This window comes from Lepidochelys olivacea, assembly GCF_965140295.1.
Source record: "Lepidochelys olivacea isolate rLepOli2 genome assembly, chromosome: 3".
NCBI lineage: Eukaryota > Metazoa > Chordata > Testudines > Cheloniidae > Lepidochelys > Lepidochelys olivacea.
Window position 1 is genome coordinate 150,042,702 of NC_140413.1, and position 22,467 is coordinate 150,065,168.

The 22,467-nt window shown below is 46.7% G+C and overlaps 1 protein-coding gene across 2 annotated transcripts in view; it reads left to right on the top strand.

The window, feature by feature from the left end:
- CMTR1 (cap methyltransferase 1) overlaps positions 1-22,467 on the top strand; it is a 56,832-nt gene that overhangs the window by 26,003 nt on the left and 8,362 nt on the right. For both annotated transcript variants that reach the window (XR_014710972.1, XM_084624164.1), the window contains exons 4-21: positions 761-919; positions 5,858-5,950; positions 6,575-6,646; positions 7,304-7,398; positions 7,500-7,572; positions 7,788-7,986; positions 10,004-10,122; positions 10,373-10,469; positions 11,696-11,828; positions 13,138-13,317; positions 13,709-13,765; positions 14,693-14,750; positions 15,718-15,786; positions 17,613-17,744; positions 18,285-18,407; positions 19,753-19,844; positions 20,502-20,570; positions 22,106-22,153. Coding sequence is in view for 1 of the 2 variants with exons in the window: in XM_084624164.1 (XP_084480290.1) it covers positions 761-919; positions 5,858-5,950; positions 6,575-6,646; positions 7,304-7,398; positions 7,500-7,572; positions 7,788-7,986; positions 10,004-10,122; positions 10,373-10,469; positions 11,696-11,828; positions 13,138-13,317; positions 13,709-13,765; positions 14,693-14,750; positions 15,718-15,786; positions 17,613-17,744; positions 18,285-18,407; positions 19,753-19,844; positions 20,502-20,570; positions 22,106-22,153 (1,868 nt within the window). In the remaining variant the exon portion in view is untranslated. The remainder of the gene's footprint in view (positions 1-760; positions 920-5,857; positions 5,951-6,574; positions 6,647-7,303; positions 7,399-7,499; positions 7,573-7,787; positions 7,987-10,003; positions 10,123-10,372; positions 10,470-11,695; positions 11,829-13,137; positions 13,318-13,708; positions 13,766-14,692; positions 14,751-15,717; positions 15,787-17,612; positions 17,745-18,284; positions 18,408-19,752; positions 19,845-20,501; positions 20,571-22,105; positions 22,154-22,467) is intronic.

The window sequence follows — 22,467 nt, forward strand, 5'->3', positions numbered from 1 at the left end:
TGCCCATGGAGATACCTGCTGCCCATCTGATGTGTTTAACTTCCCCTCTCAGAAAGGCTGGTAGTTAACAATGGTTTTCAAATGAAGGGAGAAATAGACAATTTAGCGATTAAAATTGACTCCTCCTAAGCCCATGTTTAAGTGTGCGTGCGTGTGTGTGCTCCCCCTCTACTAAATAGAATGAAACGTGACCATGTAGGTTCTTTTCACGGTCTAGTGTCTGAGACCTACAAAGAGAAAAGCTGTAAGAAGTGCAAGTTAATGACAATTCTTCTCTTAGGCTAAGTCATAAAAGCTGCTCTTAAGGGGGAGAGAATCCTGCATTGCTCCAGGTTCTTACAGGTGCATTTTAGCTGGTAGTTGTGGGCATCTGTTTGTTTGCAGCCAGATTCATCCCAGTGTGAAACTTTCTGCACCAGCATTTTGCAGAGCTTGTACCATCCACGCTCTGTGGTGACAAATGGCTGCTGGCTTCCCCACTGTTTTTTCAATGAAGCAGGTTTTTCTTGTAAAGCTAAACCGTTTCTAATGACGTTGTCTTTACAAATTTAATTCTCTAGATCAAGTTCCCACTTCATCATGGGAATGAGCCGGAAGGAGAATCCTGAAAGCCTCAATTGAGATTCATTAAGCACACTCCATACTTTTTAATCACAGCAGTGCAACTTGGTATCATTTATCCCGCTGGCCCACAGCTCACAGGAGTGCATACATTTGTGTCTGGATGCTTCCAATATACTCTATTTGCTTTGTCTTCCAGGCCAAGATGGGCTTCCGAGAAGGAGAAGGTCTGGGGAAATACAACCAGGGAAGGAAGGATATTGTTGAGGCCTCTAATCAGAAGGGAAGAAGAGGCTTGGGACTGACCCTGAAAGGGTTCGATGGGGATCTGAACATTGACTGGCGGGACGAGCCAGAGGTAACTAACTATTCACCGTGTCACGTCCCTTTTCTGCTCTGCTTTGTTCTAGGCTGGGTTCACCATCCTGGGGGTTTCTTGCAGCTGGCTACGGGTAGGGGCCAAATGCCTGATCAGATAGATCAGCAGTTCTCAACCAGGGGTCCAGGGCCCCTGGGGGGATGCAAGCAGGTTTCAAGGGATCCGTCAAGCAGGGCTGTCTTTAGATTCACTGGGGCTCAGGGTGAAAAGTGGAAGCCCTGCCACGTGGGGCATAAGCCCAGGGCTCCAAGCCCTGCCATCTGGGGCTGAAGCCAAAGCCTGAGCAACTTAGCTTTGCAGGGTCCCATGTGGTATGGGGCCTCGGGCAATTTTCCTGCTCACTACCCCCTAACGCCGGCCCTGGCTTTTGCAGAAAAACTTTCTACTCCTGGGGGAATTCTGCACCATTTCGAGGGCACAGAATCCATACTGTCCACAGATTTCTTTGCTACCCTGCAGAAAAATGGGGGAACAAAGAAATCTGTGGGGAACCCATGCCCCTTACCCAGCAGCCCAGGCGCATCTGCCTGGAGGAGCCGGCAGACCTAAATCACCACATGGGGAAGGGGAGCAAGAGGAGGGCTGGGCAGGCGGGCGTGCATGCATGCATGGAGAGACATTTAGGGGGCGGGGTTGGGTGTGTGCCTGCGTGCAAATGCGTGAGAGACTCGTGGTGCCCCTGGCTTGGAGGGGTAGGGCTTTGTGAGCCAGGCTCTGTCCCCTGAGGCAGACCAGAAATGTAACCGCTAAGTAAGCAGGCTTCTAATGTTCCGGCTGTCAGTTAATTGTTCCTATTCTTAGTCAATTCCCCCTAGGGTGACCAGATGTCCTGATTTTACAGGGACAGTTCCAATATTTGGGACTTTTTCTTATATAGAAGCCTATTAGCCCTCACCCCGTCATGATTTTTCACTTTCTTTCTGGTCACCCCAATTCCTCCAGGAACCTAAAACAGGTGTAAAAGTTTGAAGGCTCCTTTACATGGCCAGAGTGGTGTAAAGGAGACTTATAGTAAATGACATAAGGGAATCCTCAGCTAAGAAGGTCTATGTGCTTTCTTGCTTTTTTCCTGTGCCAGAGTGGCACAATGGGGTTAGATTACAGCTCAGAGTCTATTTTACTTACCATATTAAAAAAACAACAACGTTGAGGGCAAATAAAACATTTGTCAAGCAGTCAATAAAATGTCAAGACAGTCAGAACCAAGCAGTTCCCAGAGTAGCCAGCCAGGTCCAGATGAAGTTACCAAAGGGATATTTGTTGTTTTGCACCACCTGAACAGCCTTCATATCATGCATCAAAAATGGCTGCACCAGCTTCTTGTACTCCAGAATCCCCTACGAAACTGCATGCAGATGGGGACAAATTATTTTGCACATCCTGTAATGTTGTTCTCAATCATGACCGACGGTCTGCAATTGTGGATCATTTTGCATCAAAAAAACACATATTGAAGGAAGACGCGACTCAAGAGGAAGGCAGAAACCAACATCAGAAGGCCATTACAAGTACACTGAAAAACAAAAGAAAGAACATGTGGAGGTGAGTGGAAATTAAGAAAATGTTATAATACTGAAATATAAGATAAGTAGCATAGAAGAGCTATAGCGATGTGGTCTCTTCACTTGCTCAAAGATCTTGAATAGACAGCTCTGTTTTTAAACTTTTTATTTTAAGTGATGAGTTTGGTCAGTTTTCTATTGATAATACACTCTACACTATGTAACTTTTGCACTAGCTTTCACATGATGTTTTACAATTGATTGTAATTTAATAATGCATTTTTGTTATTGAGTTAGTCTTCATGGATAGAGGCATAAGCCAGATAACTAAATATTACTCTGTGTGTGTATTTGTGTGTGTAATCATGTGATCATTTATTATAAATCTAAATTAAAATCTAGAAATTCAGGACTAAATATAATACGAATAAATGTATTAATCTAATATTAACGATGTTACAGGGGTAGTAAACATTTGTCCTCTCTCAAGACTTATCTAACTTCTTCTGCTTTCAGATTTGTACACCATGGGTGAAGACATTAGCAGGTGCCAACATCACCTTGTCAAAGACTGACCACCCACTTGTGAGAGAATTTCTTGACAGCAGGGTCTGGGAATGGTGGTGCAATTGCTGGTAGGACACAGCTGACTGAAGTGTACCTCAAAGAAAAGGAAAACTGAAGCTTAAAGACAAGAAAATTGCTGCTGTTTTTGAATGGTGTGATGATGAGGCGAGATCAATTCTGAATGTACTGCTTGCACCATTAGAACCTGATTGCAGTGGGCATGTTTACTCTTTTTTTGGTGGATACAGTGTTTTTAGATCCTGTTAATCACTCAACTGCTTCACAGGCTGTAGTCAAAGCAGTAAATGAGTACCAGATTGATCATGAAAATGTTGTAGTAATTGATACTAACGATGCTAGTTACATGAAAAAAGTATTTGATTCTGTGTTTACTACACTGTTTCCAAATTCTGTGCGTATCACCTGTTTGGCACATACTGTAAACTTAATTGGTGAATCATTTAGAAAGCCTTTTTAGCTGGTTGATGCATTTGTATGGTGCTTCAAAAACATGTTCTATAACTCCGGTAGTACGAAAGGGAGATACCTCTGTTTAATGAACCAGAAACTGCAAGAACTTTCAGTTCTACAAGGAGTTCTTTAATGAAGAGTGTAACAGCAGCTCTCCAGTTTCTGTGCAAACTATTCAAAATATGCTGAATGACCCAACTAAGTATGCATTGTTGAAAGTGCAGATCACTTTTCTAGCACAGAAATGTGAGCAAATTCTGAGTTTATATCTGGCATTTGAGAGCAGGAAGCCTTGCACTGTTAAAGGGTTTGACTCAGAGTAGCAGCCGTGTTAGTCTGTATCCGCAAAAAGAACAGGAGTACTTGTGGCACCTTAGAGACTAATAAATTTATTTCAGCTCACATCTAGAGCTGCCTTCAGAAAGCACCTCAGAGCTCTTCCAATTTAGAGAGGCAGAAAACTTATCTACTGTTGAAAGACTTGCCTGTCAGATTTCTTTAAAGAGATATTCCATGAAGCTTCTGGAAAGCTTGACAAATATTTGCGATTTGGACAACCAGGTCTGAATTTTCTGAAGGCTTGTAGGTTATTTGATCCTCATCATGTTTATATCCTGCCTGAACACTGAGAGTATTTTCAAGCAATACCTCATTTTTCTGAGGTACCTGAACAGGGAAAAGATTGTGCCTGAAACTATTCAAAGTCAACCTATTTTTGTAGACCCGTAAGTGCTTTGGCTTTCAGTGAAAGAGAGAATTCCAAATATCGCCAAGCTGGCCTTGAATTGCATAAATGCAGTCTCAAATTCTGCAGCTGCAGAGAGAAGTTTTTCACTGTACAGTTTGATCCTTTCTGCCAGAAGGAAATCACTAAGTGAGAAAAACTTGAAGGCTCTTTGTTTTCTGGACTATAATTTAAATGAAAATATTAGATTGTACTGAAATACAGGACAATGATTAGCAAAACTGTGTGACTTTCATGTGTGAAAGTTTGAGCAATTTCAAATGACACTCTGCTTTACTTTTATTTTGGTGTTTGGTGTTTTGTAATGTAATTTAAATGAAAATCCAGAATTATAACTGGAATGCAGGGTACTGGTTACCAACTATTAATAACTTAACTTTCATGTTTTTAGGAAAGGCTGAACACTTACTGTGGATTTTTTTTTCTGTATGGTAGTTTAAGTAAATTACCAAAATAAGTGAAAGTGGTGTGATTATATTGCATTATTTTGACAAATAAAATATGTAGAATTTTGCAGAATTTTTAATTTTTTGGTGCAGAATCCCCCCAGGAGTAACAGTTGTTGTGGCATAGGTGGCCATGGAGTTTTTATAGCATGTTGGGTGGGGCTCAGAAAGGAAAAGGTTAAGAGCCCCTGAGATTGATCACTCTTCTGACTTGCCATGGCAGTTCCTCTGGATAGTTGTTCACTGTGTTTGGGGTCATCAGTTTGGATAGAAATTGGTATAAGGTGGGGGAGGAAGGGACAAAAAAAATTTTGCGGTAAAATTTCATTCCCATGTATCTGATAATTAGTATGTTTTCCAGGGGTGTTTGTTAGTATGTTCCATATGAAATGCAGAGGAACTATGTTCCTGCATCCTCTCAGGTCTTCCAGCATGGAGGAAATTTGGGAAGGACAGACAGGTCCTTACATGAAAACAAATCCTTAATCAGCATCCCAGCAGTGACAGATAAGGTGCTAATAATATGAAATTTAAAACATCTGGTACATATCTGGTAAAAAACCAACACTGAGTGCGAATGTCACAGTTATGATCTATATAGATTGTGAGGGGACAGGCACACTCTGTCTTAGCATGTACAGTACCCAGCACAATGAAGCCTCAATCGTGACTGGGGTTTCTGGGCACTACAGTAATACAAATAATGATTCCAATGTCAGAGCAAGTGGGTGCAGCTCCACTTCCTGGAGGATTGGAGTTATTTTAGGCTTACCCAACAGCTTAAATGATTTCCTCTTGAGATTGTAAAACGTTACAGCGAGAGGGCCTTTCAGAGTGTCATGGGGAGAGTGTACATGTTAAGCACCCGTAGGAAGTAAGAGGGTTTTGCATACAAGCATCTCCCCTGCTGTCTCGCTGAAATGAACCCCTTTGGGGTGGTGTGCTTCAGCTGTTTTATTTCCGGATATTGTCAGCATTCTGGTTGTCTAGAAATACTAAAGTTATTTCTGATGAGTGTGTCACATTAGGAAGAAAGTTGCTTATTTAGCCCTAAAAGTCCTGGGACAAAGCCTACCACGTAAAGGTCGTGATGGGGTTGGGACGCCAGCCTGCTGTAATTATGAGGTTGTCAGGTTCTGTGAAAAAGCGTGAGCCTTCTTTGAATCCTCCTATCTTACGTTTGTAGCCCAGTGCCTATGAACAGGTGGACTGGTTCCCAGAATGCACCACTGAAATCCCCGATGCACAGGAGATGAAGGAGTGGATGACCGTTGGGAAGGTATAGCTCTGAAAAACAAAGTCCCAGTAGTTCCTTTTGTTTAGACTGGTGGTGCTCAATCTTGTGTAACTGGCACACTGCTTTGTCATCAAACAGAGTTGCAGAGAGCCACAGATATTATGGGGATGAAGGTCAGATAAGTCCCTAGTCAGACCAGTCCCAGTCTGATGGCTTTGTGGGGATTGCATTATCAAGTTGAGTTATCTCATCGTTATGTTTTGCTGCCATTTGCTAGATACAGATGTCACAAGATAGCATCTGGGTTTTACTACTGTCTTGGTTGCGCTCTGTGACTATTTTTGGTACGATATCCTTCTCTTCCCCCTCCCCTCTTCCTTGCTCTTTGGAGGGGTGGTTAGGGCTGGAGGCAGTTCAGGGCTGTCCGCTTCCCTCAATTGGGTCCGACAGCCTGGGGAGTGCTTCTGCGATCCGCATTCAGCTCACACACGGAGGGCAAACTAGGGTTGCCGCTTGACACTGCTCCCAGTCCTAGCCTGGCTCTCTCACTTGTAGCATTGCAACACACAGGAATAATGCAGCAAACTTGTTCTGGGAAGTGCCCCACTAAAAGAAATGGCACAGAGTCAGCTAACTGAGGGGGGTTTTCTCACTGCTCTGCCCTAGAGGAAGCTGGTAATTGAAGATGAAACGGAATTCTGCCGAGAAGAGTTTCTGCACAGTGTCCTGCAGTGCAAGGTGAGCGCATGCTGCTGGAGAGCGATTTTAGGGCTAGGGAGGAGAAGGGAAGAGCTCGTAAAAAGGCATGAGTGGGAAGCGTAGGCCATTGGCAATGAAATAGGAAGCCTTTTGCCCCCAGTGCAGATTCAGCGTGGGTTGGTAACAGTGGGAAGTCATTACTGCCTGGTTGTTTGGCAACCTGTGTGAAATGACAAGTGTGGACAGCACACAAACCACAGAGGCAATTGACATAACTGCCCTTTCAATGGCAGTGTCAGCAGAGACTGAATGGGGCTGTGGAGATAAACACTTTCTTCCTGGTCTGCTGTGCTCCTGCCCTTTCCCTCCCAGGGTGGATGTGTGTGTATGGCTGGGGGGGAGGGGGAGTTTGTGCTGTGATTGTCTAATCTCTGGCTAAGTAGGCCTTACGCTGTGGAGTTGTCAGTCCAGCACCATTCCCCATCCCTGAGCTTACTGTAAGAATTGTGGGACCACGACTGGATGTAGATATGTGACTGAAGAAGGATGCCAGCTTCAGGAAATGTTCCTGTGTGGGTGTCACCCAGTCTAGAGAGAACTGTGAGGGGGAAATCACCATGGGGTTAGGAACCACCCAAGCTGGCTGTCCCTCCTGCCGGTGCCGTGGCTAGTGTAGTTTTGGTTCTGCCTTTGCAGAGCGTGTTCGATGAGCTGGATGGAGAGGAGATGCGCCGAGCCCGGACAAGGTCCAACCCCTACGAGATGATCCGGGGAGTCTTCTTCCTGAACAGGTCTGCAGGACCTTTGGGTTTGCAGTACCTTTCTCTTTTGGGTTGCAGCAGCCTGGTGAGCCTGGGGCAAACTAACAGGTGCCCTTTTTGTGCATTCACAGAGCGGCGATGAAGATGGCAAACATGGACTACGTCTTTGACCACATGTTCACAAACCCAAAGGACTCTCATGGGGTGAGGATCTCTCTTGTCCTTTGAATGCCTTCCCAAAGAAAAGGGAAAGGAGTGGGGGAAGATTCCTCAGGGCACCATTGGGGACAAAGGCTGCTTTAAAGAGGCAGAGACTCTAGCTTAGAGGTACAAGAGTATAGCAGTGGGCTGCAGTAATTTGCTTGCTTGGTGGGAAGTTGCTATTGGACTACTAGAAGTTTCCCAATTTCCTTTTGCAGAAGCCCCTAATCAAGGAGCGGGACGCAGAGCTGCTTTACTTTGCTGATGTGTGTGCTGGCCCCGGTGGTTTCTCAGAATACGTTCTCTGGAGGAAGAAGTGGCACGCGAAAGGGTTCGGCATGACCCTGAAAGGACCAAATGACTTTAAACTGGAGGATTTCTATTCTGCCTCCAGCGAGCTCTTTGAGCCTTATTACGGTATGGGTCACGTACGTGTGTGTGTGTCTCATCGCCTGCATTGCAGAGGTTCAGCTTCAGAGTAGGCGGAGGACTGATAGCCTGTTAGTGTTAGGGATCTAAAAGAAACCTGTTCACAATGGCCATCCAGAGCCATCCTTATAGAAGAAGAGGAACTGCCCTGTAATGGGTTGAGGGTGGCAAGTCTGAACATCAAGTTATATTTCTGCAGTTCAGGTTCCAGCTTGTGTGTATTATAATAATACTTTGTATTTGCAGCACTTTCCTGTCCGAGGCTGACAAAGCGCTTTAAGATAACTCAGTGGTTTGGCTCCCATTTTACAGATGGGGAAACTGAAGCATAAAGCAATGAAATGGCTTGCCCAAGGATCATTTGGCAGAGCCAAGAATAGAAACCTAGATCTGACTCCATCCCTAAGCATTAATTACTAGATTGCTGCTTTACAGGATCTTTCCACTGTTTATGTGGTGATTTAAGTTATTTTGGACTCCTGCTAACTGCAAGTAGCTCTGATTCCATCTGCTGCATCTATTAGTAGAAAGTGGAATAAGGGGATTGCCAGCAAATCTCAGGCTTTGTTAAGGAAACCTAAGTATGATTGAATTGCAAAAAATGAAGTAACCAGTCTGCCTTTGCAGCAAGAACCCCAAACAACCTATCGCTGGTGCCAGTGAGTTACTTTCTGGCTGATTTTGAAAAGCCAAAGTCACTTTTGACATCTGCAAATCATGAAATTTGATGGTTGTCTGGCACCTCTGGATCAGCTCAGTAAGAGGAAAGTTCTCATTGAGCAGCAAGGTGGATAAAAGGATCATCCTAGCATTTGGATCTTCATATCTCACTCTCGGTCAGTGCTCTTATGGAGGGAATTGATAGCTGTGAGAGTGAATAGCTCAATGATTTTGATGCATTTTCATGTTTCCCTTTTTTTTGTCTGGGCCTAATGCACTCTAAAATGTATTGAGTCACGTATAAACTCCTCTCTTGGTGATGGGAGGAAAACACCTTGAACCCTGCGCCAAGTGCAAAGAAGACTGGAAAAAAATGCCAGTCCCACTCCTCTCAGTGGCAGAATAACTGATGAGGCATTTCATTACCAAAGAACTATTGTGCACCCCGAGCTCTGCTGTTTTCTCTTGATAATGTTCATTTCTAGTCACTTGTCATTCAATGAATAGAAACAGCAGACCAAGAAACTGTGCAGAGAATAGAAATCAACAGTACGTTACAGATACCACAGGACTGGGAGTTAGTTGAATATCTAGAGTCTATTCTAGGACACAACCTTTTAAAATACCAACTATGGGAAAATATAGACCCACCCTTTAAAAGAGCCATATGAGAAATCTGTAAAATGCTGCCTTTAAAAACAGTTCTGCTCTTGAACATATCTTCCCCCTTTCTAGCTGATTGCTGAGCACACTTGCACATGAGCAGGGTTCTGTAAAGGCAAACTACCATGAGTTTGGAAATAACTGTTAGTGCCTTTCCAGAGAACGCTGATGATCATGGATGTTAGTGAAAGTTTGCTAATGCAGTTTCTCTGGCTGGCATAGAGAAAGCTGTGCTTCCGACTAAGGATCTATCTGCACTAGGAAATGGACACTGTTAAAGCTCTGATGAGACCAATTTGGTCTTGTTCCTTCCTGGGACAACATTGTGTTGTAGCATAGTCAGGCCCTGTTCAGCCGCGAGAGGAGGGAACAATCTAGGCTTTCCCAAGGCTGAAGCACAGTTTTTTAAAACCAAGTTATAATGTGGGCTGGTTCAGTCTGGCTAACGCAAGCAGAAGCCAATCTAGCCAAAGAAAGTTGTGCTGTCCCCTTTCTAGCAAGAATCGTGTTTGTGAGAGTTCTTGGGAGTGGTCCTGATGCAGTGTCCAAGGTGCGTGTACTCGTTCACTGACTGTTGGTAATGTTTGATCATTGGAGGTCAGCGTGTTGATCGCTTGTGTGTCCCGGTCTCCTGCAAGCACTCTGCAAACATGCTCATAACTGCCTTTTCTTTTCCTCTTAGGAGAGGGTGGGATTGATGGAGATGGAGATATCACCCGCCCAGAGAACATCACTGCTTTCCGGAATTTTGTTTTGGACAACACTGATCGCAAGGGGGTGCATTTCTTAATGGCGGATGGGGTGCGTTCATTCCTCCTTTGCTCTGCAATGAGTGACCATAGCCATCAGCCAGAGTACAGTGATGACGTGACATCTTCTCAGTTACTGCATGAGATTTGGCGAGGCTTGCCATGAAATGTCCTGACATTAGCAGTTTATCCCAGGGAATAGAAACTGTTGCGAGTTACAAAATTTAGCTGTAAATTCCTTAAGACTCCCTCATTTAACCAACAGATTTGCGAAGATGTTCACCATTTGATGTGTGTTTCAGGGTTTCTCTGTGGAGGGTCAGGAGAACCTGCAGGAAATTCTAAGCAAACAGCTGATGCTTTGCCAGTTCCTTACAGGACTCTCTATCATCCGGACAGGTATCTTTTTCTCTTTGTTTCTCCCCTTCCTCTCCAGAGATTGGGTGGCTTTGCAGATGGATGCTATAGAACAGTGCATGGAGTCACTCCCGTTCGTAATGTTAGGTTCTGTTGAATCTAGTAGGTGTGTTCCCTAAACCCTGAGATAAGTTTGCCAAAGATGGCCAGGGAACCATGCTGTGCCAGTGCTGTGCTCCCTCCAGCTGGAGAAGGGGCAAAATATCTTCGTAAAATCTCTGCTTTACTGTTGACTCTTACACATTACCAGCTAAAGCAGCCTCTTCCTGAGCAAACCATTTGGCTGGTAAGAGCAACCCAGAGTTTGTGCAATTGTGACTTGCAGCCTTTCCCACTTGAAATCATCACCTGGCTTCAGAGTGAGAAGATGCTTCCCTTTCTCCTACCTATTCCTTAGCGATGGATGCCATAGCTGCATCTGCTTTGATGACTCTTATCCTATGGGATCGGTTAGCGTTCCGTGCGCCCTTTCAGAGCGGGCGGTCCTGCACTGAGAAGCCAGAGTGGAGGCGGTTAGAAACACTCGCCAAGTGATTGCTTGTCTTGTCCGCTGGGCTCACAAGTATTTGAAGCCGTGACCCAGCGGGCAAGTTGCCTTTCAGTGAGATTTGACAGAGTGGCCTTCGTTGTGTCTCTCCTAGTCAAGCATCTCCTCTGGGGCTTTCTCCTGGGGGAATGAGAACCTCAAAGCTGAGTGTCTTTGTCTTGCCCTGAGGAAGTAACGAGACTCACTTGAAGGTATAGAGCACACACACTCCTCTACTGAGATGACTTGTGTTTTTAAACTAGCTTTTCATTTCAGATCCAGTTTTTTCCCCAGCATGAGGCTCTTGGGGAGGGATGAGAGCTGCGCACTGTCAAGGATTGCACACAGGGTGGTGCCATGCTGGCGGTCTGGGCCCCTGGGGTGGGAGTGCTGTGGAAGCAGCAGGCAGAGTGCTTTGTTCTTAGGTGACATCCCTTCCACCTGGCTGGGAGCTGCCTCTCTCTTTCCTGGGTCTTTGGGAGGCGGGGAGCTAAGTGGGGGGATGGTACATGGTACCCAGTTGGTCAGTCTTACTACATTGATTTATGAAACTGTTTTTCTGATGCAGTTTTGAACTGTACAAAAGCCTCCGTGTGTGTGTGTGTGGATTGAGACACTTAGTATTTTTCCCCTCTCTTCCTGTAACCTGCTAGCTGCAATGTGCTTCCTTTCTCTGCCACAGGAGGACATTTTGTCTGCAAAACCTTCGACCTGTTCACACCATTCAGCGTGGGACTTGTATATTTACTGTACTGCTGCTTCGAGCGAGTGAGTCTCTTTAAACCTGTGACGAGCCGTCCCGCAAACTCGGAGAGGTGAGATTCTGGAGGGAGAATTAAAAGCAGCTCTTTCTCCTAAACAGTGCAATAGCTCTGTTTGTGTAACTGCAGGTCTAGTGTAACCTCCACGAACTGTCTCAGCTGGGAGCCATCTAATGTCTGCCTCATAGGAGGAAATACTTTTAAATGTTTAAAAAGTGACAGTGTTTGACAGGTTTAAGAGGCTATTTACCAAATTACCATGGTCTGTTTCTGCCTATGCTGTCTACTTCCAGTGTGAGAACAATGGAGTTTACTATAAAATCTGTTCTGTTTTGCAAGATGCAATCTAAGGATCCAGTTAAATTAGGGCATATTATGTACATTACAGTCGTGTATTTTCATTTCTTTGGATCTTTTAATGCTGTACAAACTGTACATGTGGCACCCCTAAGATGCAGCCATCTCTGGGGAGGATGATAGCAGCCAGACAGCACACAGCATGCCCCACAACAGGGATAGGAAGAGAAACTTTCCAAGGCCACAGCTCTTACAAGACATGCCAAGGGAACATTAATGTCAACACAGAACATCTGTTTTTAAGTAACACTTCTGTGCTTTCACACCATTTGCCGATTGTTAGTTTGAGAGCCTTTTCCACTGCAACTTCCATCATTTTAGAACATCCTCCTTTTATCTCTGCCTTTCATCTGACTGCTGTCTCTCTCCAAAATCATCTGGAAACCTGTATCTCTTGTCCTTCTTAATCTTTATTTTGCATTAAGCAGTCTATGAGCTGTGGAAAATATGAAAGACACGCCAGAGCCCTCATTAGAAGCCGGGTGTCCGTAGACCCAGTCCCATGCTCTAACCTATTATAGGGCCATGCTTGATTTTGGTGTCCTTCAGATGCAGTGTGCTGTGAAATAAAGTGAGACAGACATTTGAGCCTGTACAGGGAGGCTTTACCTTACACTGCCATACCAGGGCTGTGGTAGAGCTGTGAGCTGGTAATGGGCTAGTTACACCTGCGGCCGGAACAGGATTAAGACTGACTCTCTATTTTAGCATTAGTCCTGCTGGCTTATTTCTTTGAAGAGATCTGAGCTTGTGAAGTTTGGGGATTTTTGGTGAAGGATTGAGGTCACCAGCTCTTGCAGAGAGTAGGAAAAGCGGGAGGATATAGAACGGCCCTGCAGAGGGCTAGCCTGCACTACCATGAGCTATGGAAGGGTATCCTGGGGCAAAGACGTTCCTGACACTGGGGAAGCCAGAGGGGCGGGCTGCTGAGATGGTGGGAGTGTGAAAGGCAAGTTGGATGTGCGGGAGGACTGATTCCAAGCGGAGTCTCTGGTTTGCTTGGCAGGTACGTGGTGTGTAGAGGGCTAAAGTCAGGCATTGATGAAGTGCGGGAATATCTCTTCATGGTGAACATCAAACTCAACCAGCTACTCAGCTCTGACATGGATGTAAATCTTGTCGTCCCCGTAGAAGTGATCAAGGGTGACCACGAGTTCTACGACTACATGGTCCGATCAAATGAAAGGTGAGTGCGGAAGCAACAAGAGGGAAAGCCAGTTCCAGCACAACTGTGACTTACAGCTGTTTGAAGCTGGGGTGGGGGCCTTTTCACCTTAAGCTGCCAAATTGCTTGGTTACAAGAGTCCTACTCTGGGAGAGGCCCCGTGCAGCAGACTGGCCCAGCAAAGGGAGATACACCGGAAGATCTGACCTGCAGTGTTGGGAACATAAAGGGTGCTCTCCCCAGTGACCCTGCAGTCGTCATGATGGCATTCTGGGTTGTGCCAGTCCAGCTCTGCTTTAGAGCAGTCACACTTGCTCCTGGTCCACAGCACTTGCTCATCCTGCTTTGTGCAGCAGGACAATTTGCGTGGTTGATAACTCACTCCCTGACTGAAACCCACTCTCTCTTTCAGCCACTGTAAAGTTCAGATCAAAGCACTAGCCAAAATTCACGCCTTTGTTCAAGACACGTGAGTATCTACCTCAAGAGGGAGCGGGGCTTTGGGTGAGGACTGAATTACCCGCTGGACAGCTGTGTTCAGTGGCCTGCTTGCTTTAAATGTCTTCCTGATCCTTGGCTTGGCCCTGAAGCAGGAGGCTTAGTAGCACTTACAGTTACGAGGCTGGCTAGTGTCACTGCATGTGCTGTTCTCTGCAGCACGGGGATCGCTAAAGGAGTCTGATTGGCTTGGGATGATTTATAACTGCTACTAGGCCCCCCTATGAAAGGGACTTGCAAAAGGGCTGCATACCTTCCAGTTCCCATACATGGGTCTATTTCTGAGAGGGGACATAGAGGAGTAGCACATAGAGTGAAACACATTGTGGCATAGAGCTGTGTGCTACGCAGAGGTAGTTGCACTTGCTGCTCAAACACCATCTGCAGACAGCATGGTGTAATGCACAGACCACAGGGCTCAGTGCCAGGGACCTCTGGGGAATGAACGCTGGTTCTGACACCAACTTTTGTATAGCCTTCAACAAGTCCCTACACCTCTCTGTGCTGCTATTTCTCTATGTGTAACTTTGGGCAGTTGTGGGAAAGAATAAGTTTGTGTTTATGCAGCACTGTGAAAAGCTAAGGTCCTAACGGTGCTTTAGTGTGTTTCATAAAAGCACTGAAGTCCTGGTGATAGAAGCCTCCCTGCAGCCTCCAGTGATCAGCTCTTTGCTGGGAGGCAGGCAGAAGCTGCTGATCTTTGGTTCAGGTTATGAAGTGGGTGGATGATTGGGAAAAGGGCTTCCCTTGAATACAGCAGCCCTCTGGCACTAAGGACTGACTGTGTGTTTCACTCCCAAAGCAGCTATTCCGAGGAGGCTGACAGGGCTGGGTATGTTAGGGCTGCAAGACCAAAGAGACTTGCACCATGTTAACAACCTGCTGGCTTTTCCTTTAGGACCCTGAGTGAGCCGCGGCAGGCTGACATCCGAAAGGAATGCCTCCGGCTGTGGGGGGTGAGTAATGCTACTGACAAGGCAGTTGTGGGTTCCATCCCTGCGGTGGCACAGTGGGGAGTGGGAGGGGCTCTGACACTCGATGAACCCCCATAGCATTAACACCTTTCCTGTAGGGCAGAACTATGTTAGTATCTGAGATCACTGTGCACATTTGGGGCTGTGCAGGTCAGGAAACATCAGCTAGACAAAAAGAAAAGGAAGACTTATGGTACCTTAGAGACTAACAAATTTATTTGAGCATAAGCACTCACAAAAGCTTACGCTCAAATAAATGTGTTAGTCTCTAAGGTGCCACAAGTCCTCCTTTTCTTTTTGCAGATACAGCCTAACATGGCTGCTACTCTGAAACCTATCAGCTAAACAGATGCTCGGTGTGTATTGCTTGTGGAGCAGGCCATTGGGTACACAAAAGGGCAGGGTTATACTGCAGCTGAGAATATTACATAATGCACTGAATAAGCTATGTGGCCAGTAGGTCCCAGGCAGAAAAACACTCCAAAAAAATCTTAGTTATTAGATGACAGCCTGTCTTCCCTATGAGCTTAGGGTTGTGGGGATCTTGTGGCAGTGAGTTCCACAGGCTAATCATGAGTGTTGGGTGAAAAAGCATTGTTTCATCTGGAGCTGCTGTTCCCTTTATTGTTTGTTTATTTGTATAGCACATACAAAAACTGCCAGGCACTTTCCAAAAACATACAGAAATAATACAAGTCCTGAAAAGCTTAAAACCTAAATTCCATATTGAAATCACCTGCCATATCCTATGAAAGATGCTGTGTGTCAAGCCACATGTGTTTTGCGTACCTCCCCTCTGTGCGAGGGGAGCCCGGCATCAGCAATATGAATGGAAAGAACCTTGGGGTCAGGGGTTGGAGTGTCCTTGGTGGCAGAGGAGCCTTGGCCTTGGGAACATGACTGTGCAAAAAGGAGTACGACTTATAATCGATCCTTTGTCTTGTTCCAGATTCCAGATCAGGCCCGAGTTGCTCCATCCTCTTCCGATCCCAGGTCCAAGTTCTTTGAACTTATCCAGGTGAGGCCTTAAACTGAAGTTTGTTCTGAACACGTGGGTGAAATGCTTATTGTTACTCACAGGAGTCAGAGATGGAAAAGACAAGCACTGGGCTGTTCAGTTCAGTATATTGTTTAGGGTTTGCACTCAGCTGCTGTGGTGATGGGTGCCTATTTTAAAAAACAAGGCAGCCTAGTTTAAAATGACTTAAACAATGGGGTTTCCATTATTTCCTTTGAGAGACACTTCCACAGACTTGATAGATGTCTAATGATCAGTGTCTCCCTAAGGTTGTTAGCTCTGACACCATATGGGAGCCAGGGAATAAAGAGGTCTTTGGCAGAAGAGGTCTTGCCCCTAAGTGAAGGAGCACGAGAAAATTGCATACTTTTTTAAGCCTGTAGTAGGATTGAATTCCCATGAGGCCCTTTTGTTTCCTGGTCCATTCCCATCCTGCCCAGGTGTGCTGTGATCTTGTTAAAAGAAAAGGAGGACTTGTGGCACCTTAGAGACTAACCAATTTATTTGAGCATAAGCTTTCATGAGCTACAGCTCACTTCATCGGATGCATTCAGTGGAAAATACAGTGAGGAGATTTATATACACACAGATCATGAAAAGATGGGTGTTATAATACGCACTGTAAGGAGAGTGATCACTTAAGATGAGCTAATACCAGCAAGGGGGGGAAGGAGGAGAAAACCTTTTGTAGTGATAATCAAGGTGGGCCATTTCCAGCAGCACCTTGATTATCACCACAAAAGGTCCCCGTCCTGTGTCCGTTCGTTTCCCCCCCCCCCCCCCCCCCGCCGCTCTCCTGCTGGTAATAGCTTATCTTAAGTGATCACTCTCCTTACAGTGTGTATGATAACACCCATTTTTTCATGTTCTGTGTGTATATAAATCTCACTGTATTTTCCACTGAATGCATCCGATGAAGTGAGCTGTAGCTCACGAAAGCTCATGCTCAAATAAATTGATTAGTCTCTAAGGTGCTACAAGTACTCCTTTTCTTTTTGCGAATACAGACTAACACGGCTGCTACTCTGAAACCTGTGATCTTGTTGTTACTGAAATGCTGTACGGTGACACTCATTTATAGAAAAGGGTGTGTGTGGTGAAGAGTGGAAACCCATAAGAGAGCCTGGTCCATCCATCGGCCCTTGGCAGAGAGCTATGAATATTCTGGAGTATCCCCTGCAGCACTTCCCCTCGTATTCTGTCCCCTCCTTTGGGCACACTTCTTCTCGTAAGCCTGTGCTGCTTTTGGGCTCGGAAGGGGCAGGTTCCTTCCCTTTCTAATGCTGTAGGGGGGCAGTGGAAGCACTCATTGTGGCTGGGAGGCCAGCTTAGTCGCTTGCACCCAACAAACTGTGAAGGTGAAATGAATCCCCTTCTAGCTAAGAGATAGCTTTGGCCTGGACTACCAATTCTGTAGAAGGTAGGTAAATAGCTCTGTATCCAGGCCTGTTCTTTTCCCTTCACACTCTTACCTTGGTGCTTCCTCAGCAGGGAAATTAAAATAGCCCCTTAGTACAAGGGAGCAGTTTTGTGAGCAGAGCTCATGATCTCTCCAGCTGTCTAACTTCTCCTAGACCTTTGTCTACACTGGGAATGCTGGCTTTTTCTCTAGAACCCTGAGTAGTGCGATTGAAACCAGGCTGAGTCCTACAGGTGCAAACAGCAGCTTTGCCTGTCTATGCTCGGATTCGCACCAGTGTAGCTAACAGCTGTGGCCGAAATCAGGGCACATCCCGATGCACCCGAAGCTTTTGTGTTTGCTGTACCACCTGTCGTTGTATCTGTATTGTGTAACTCACCTTTCTCCTCCTGCCGTTGTGCTTCAGGGAACAGACATCGATATCTTTAGTTTTAAACCAACACCACTCAACTCAAAAACCCTGGAGAAGATCCGCCACGTCTTAGATTACAGATGTATGGTGTCTGGAAGTGAACAGAAGTTCCTGCTAGGGTTAGGGGTAAGTGCTGACATCTAACCTGACAGCAGGAAGTTCCACGGCTAATTATGCTATGTGTTTTACAATTCCTTTTAAAGATATTGCCTAGCAATTTCATCCCAACTTGCTTGCCCTTGTACTATGGGATAGAGGGATTGGAGTGACTGATGGACCTTTCTTAAGACCACTGGTTATTTTGTATTCCTTTCTCCTTGCTGTCTACTCCCCACATTAAATAATCTTGGTCTTGAAAATCTCTCCTCACACAGAATGCTGCATTCCCTCCATCTAATAATTCATTTCACTGCCCATCTCTGAACAGTATCTTTTGTGGGATGGCAAGGGACCCTGCCTAATGAGCTGTGTTAGGATCTATGTATTGGTTTCTCTGCAGCTGAGCTGTAGGTTCCTTCCTTGACATGTCTCGTAAAGAAATGTTCTCTGCTGTCAGCAGGAAGGAAGGAATATACTCTCAGGGCTACTTTTCAACTAAGGCAGAAAGAACTTGTCCCATTCCTGTCTGGGTCTAACCTTGCCTTGTTCCTCTTTGTCTGCACACAGAAGTCCCAGATCTACACCTGGGATGGTCGCCAGTCAGATCGCTGGATGAAACTGGACTTGAAAACTGAGCTGCCACGGGCTACCCTTCTGTCTGTGGAGATTGTTCATGAGCTGAAAGGAGAGGTCAGATGTTGTTCCTTCCCCGTAAGGGGGCAGTATGCAGTCTGCCTGCAGTTTGTGATGGCTAGTTTTACATGGTAGATGGTCCAGCTGTGCAGCTTCAGAGAGGATTCCCAGGGAAGCTATTGTGGGATAAGCTCTCCTCTCCTGTTCAGAACCAGAGATCCGTGGATAACTGTTTGCTTCCCTTCAGGTGGTTGTTCTGCACCACCTCCATGGTTGACTTACTGTCTAATTGAATACGCCTCAGTGGCTTTTGGTTTTCACATATACATGCATGTGTTGTGCAGTACTGCCGTGCTCCACTTGCCTGCCCCCTTCTGCTCCAAAGGTGGCTGCCTTTCAAGGATGCTGAATATACTGTGTTTGTGAAGTGGGTTTGGATCAGGGGCTACAAAAGCACCAACTGGTGGGTGGTGTTTGCAGAAGCATTTACCCTCCTGCACTGTCTCTGGTCCAACATTGATCTTTGATCATTTGCTGAACTGTTTGATTGGCAGCTGGCATTGTTTTATTTCGGTAACATGCACGTGAAAACGATCTGTAACTGAGCACGTTAGTTGTCCCAAACAACATACGGGGAATATTTAATGCACAGGCTTCTTGAAATATTGTTCAGTTTTGATTCTGTGACTGTCCTGGAGGGGGGAATGCTGAACTTGTTCTGATAATCAAGGGAATTTTCAGTGTAACCAATAGAGGTCATGAAACGTGACCCTTTGCTAACTCGGCTGGTCGAGGTTGAACTGTGTGTAGAAGATGGTGCTGTTACTGCACTGATCTGCTGTGAACTAAGCTGAGTAGATTCCTGTGGCTAGTTTGTATGAGGCTGAGTAGTCACTGACCCTAGAACAGGCCTGTGTGTCCACATATGCTCAGCCACTTGATGATTGCAGCTCTTAAAAACAGACAGGTGGGGCCAGTCTGGAGGCTTACCCACGCTACGTGGCATTGTCACATGGGAGCTCAGGGCCCAGGCTCATGTCCTTGCTCCTGGAGATGGTGCAGCAAGCTCAGCCTTGTGAGGGGAGCACTTTGTAGGGCATCCAGCTGACTCAGAGAGGTGGTAACGTGCTTCAGAGAGCTGTGCCCAGCCCTCCTCTGAGGGACTGGTGCATTGGACATGTACAGCTATTTTAGGATGGAAGATTAAAGCAGGGGAAATGTGGGAGGGAGGGGGAGAACCTGCAGCAGAAACAAGTTCCCAGTGGCAGGAGGTGGGGTTTCCTCCTCTGAAGTTAGCAAGGCGATGGTGGGAGGCAGTCATGCAGACACTCGTGTTCTGCATAAAACAGACGGAATACCCACAGCCAGCCTGTAATGTAACTCCCTGTGTTTCTCTCCTTAGGGGAAAGCCCAGCGAAAAATCAAGGCTATCCATATCCTGGATGTCTTGGTGCTGAATGGCAATGATGTCCGAGAGCAGCACTTTAACCAGCGGTAGGTCGGCCTTTGGGAGCTCCTCTCATGCATGTGGATGAGCGCTGTCGGGAACTCCGTTGGTTCATTGGCCGCGCTATTGATCATTGGCCACGAGGAACCGAGGGCACTTAGCTGATGCGTTTGTACAAAGATGAGCCGTGGAAGAACCCTCTCTGAAGTGGGTGCATCCTCTCTTCGCCCACCCCCTCTGTGCAGCAGAGAAGGCCTGGTTCCCTTCTGAGACTGGAGTGAGCTGTTCCCAAAACGGATAGACCAAGCACCGCTGGCAGCCTGAATGGGAAGGGTTGTGACTTGTTGCGGAGGGGGAAGAGCCCTACGGTTCCTTGCTTAGCAGAGCACATCTGCCAGTCCCGCTCTCCTGCTCATACATGAATGGGCTCATCAGCACATGGACTCATTACTGAATTTGTTACTAGATTAGGTCTGCTGAGCAGAGCCTATGGGGAACCATCCCTACTGTATAATTGCTAGTTGCAGGACACCAAGCTGGGAGTGCTGGGTGAGCCGACAGTTCCTGAGTATGTTTGGGTGTCAGCCTGGGCTGTAGAGGTCCCGTTGGCACTCCCTCCCTCCCTCCTGTCCCAAGGAAGCCGCACCTACCCAACACACCAGAGCTGCAACTAAAGCACAGAATTCTCTTTCCCATTTGTTCAGGATTCAGCTAGCGGAGAAGTTTGTCAAAGCCGTTTCTAAGCCTAGCCGGCCGGATATGAACCCCATCCGGTGAGTGACCCCTCCTTCTGCATCCCCCTTCATCTTGGGACTGCTGGGGCTTTGGGATCAGTTTGCTGGAGGAGGAAGACATGAAACGTAGCCTGGCCCGCTCCCAGGCCTACACAAGATATAGCCAGAGCTCATAGTCTCATCATGTTTGCTAGAAGGCGGCAAGTGGCCCTTTACATCTTGGAGATGATGCTGTTGGCTGGATGTTTTAGGTACTCTAAGATTAACCTTTTGGAGATCAGACATTCATGCTTTCTCCATCTCATGAGTAGCTGGTGCTAATCTCACATGCATACTTGTAGTTGAGCTAAGGCCCAGTTAAGGCCCAAACCACAACGTGCCCTCGTCTACACTGACGGGTCAGCTATGCTGCTGACCGCTGATGGCTGAATCAGGGCTGTTCCCTAGTACAGACAAGGACTACAGGTCTGATCGCTAAAAGTCTGAAATAAGGCCTTGGGTACAGGGCTAAGCATATGTGCTGCTAGGAAACACCCCTGAGAAAGGTACTGATAGAGTGTTCCAGCTGTTGGCCGCTTGCTGACCTTTCATCTTTACTTGTTAGTTTTATTTTGGTACTATGCAGAGGCCCCGAAAGGAGCAGGGCCCCATGGTGCTGGGCATCAAACAAACACCTAGGAAGACAGTCCCTGCCCCCAAAGAACATAGAGTCTAGCTTGGAAGAAGAAGCTGTTGGAGGGAAGAGGGGCTGGAGGTGGAGGGGAACAGTGACACAGGTCCCCAGCTTAGCCATGTGCACTGCTGGCTGGCTCAAATTGCTTAAAAAAGGGAGGGCAGGCATTGGGGGGGGGGCTTAAAATGGCTGCCTTATTCCTGTCATTTCCCCTTTAAGCCTCTTCCTATTTCCTGGGTAAGTTCTGTTCTGCTGTTTGGTGGGGGGAGATATGGAAAGGGGATAGGAAGATGGAAGGGCAGGGTAATATGTGGAGAAGGGGCTGGGCAGCGAGGGCAGGAGGCTTGGAGATGGAGAACAAGTGGATCTCAGTTAATGTCAACACACATCCAGGAACTGCAGCTGGGGGAGCCCGAGGTGTTGATGGGGAAAAGAACAGGCTATAATGTCAGAAGTGCCCACAGGATCCAACAGGCTCCCACACTGCTGCTTCTGAAGGGCTTTAAAACTCTGCCCGAGTAAGCCTGATGCTTGTAGCCACATATGGGAAGGGGGCACAGAGGGTGGGTGGGGTTGGGGGAACTGCCCTTCTGTAAAAAGGTTTCTCTGTGTGGCTTTAGCAAAAGATCTCTTAGATCCCCAAGCTGTGTGGAACTGTGGTTGTGTGAAACAATGTGGGCTGACTTCTGAGCAGCAGAACAGCAACCCTGCATGCTGCCTATGGGGACTGAGCCGTTATGTGCAGGTGTCCAGTTCCTGAGCTGGGACGAACCACGTGTCAGGGGCTAAGATTCAGGAGCACGGTGAACCTTTGCCACATTCACTGCCTCGCCCTGAGATCGTAGCCGCTAGTTCTGCAGTGCCAACCCTTGGGTGTGTGCGTCTCTCTCTCTTCCCCCAGGGTGAAGGAGGTGTACAGACTGGAGGAGATGGAAAAGATTTTTGTAAGGTAAGTGACTAGAAACAGTGAGACGCTTCATAGCAAGTCAGTGTTCGCAACTGCCACGCAGAGACAAGAGGGATCTATTGCTATTTGCAAGACAAGTACCTGGGAGTGAACCCCTGTAGCAGAGCCCACGGTCACCCATTGGGGTGTTCTTTGTGGGTCAGACAGTCACCCTGCTAATTCTGCATTGCAGAGGCTAGTCTGTTCCGGAGCAGAATGCGGGGCTTCGCTGTGTTAGAGGGAAGCAGCTCGCTTAGCCTTGTAGCCGGGTCTGCAGCCTCCCACACTGATAGCTGTTCCCAGGCCCAAAGAGGTCC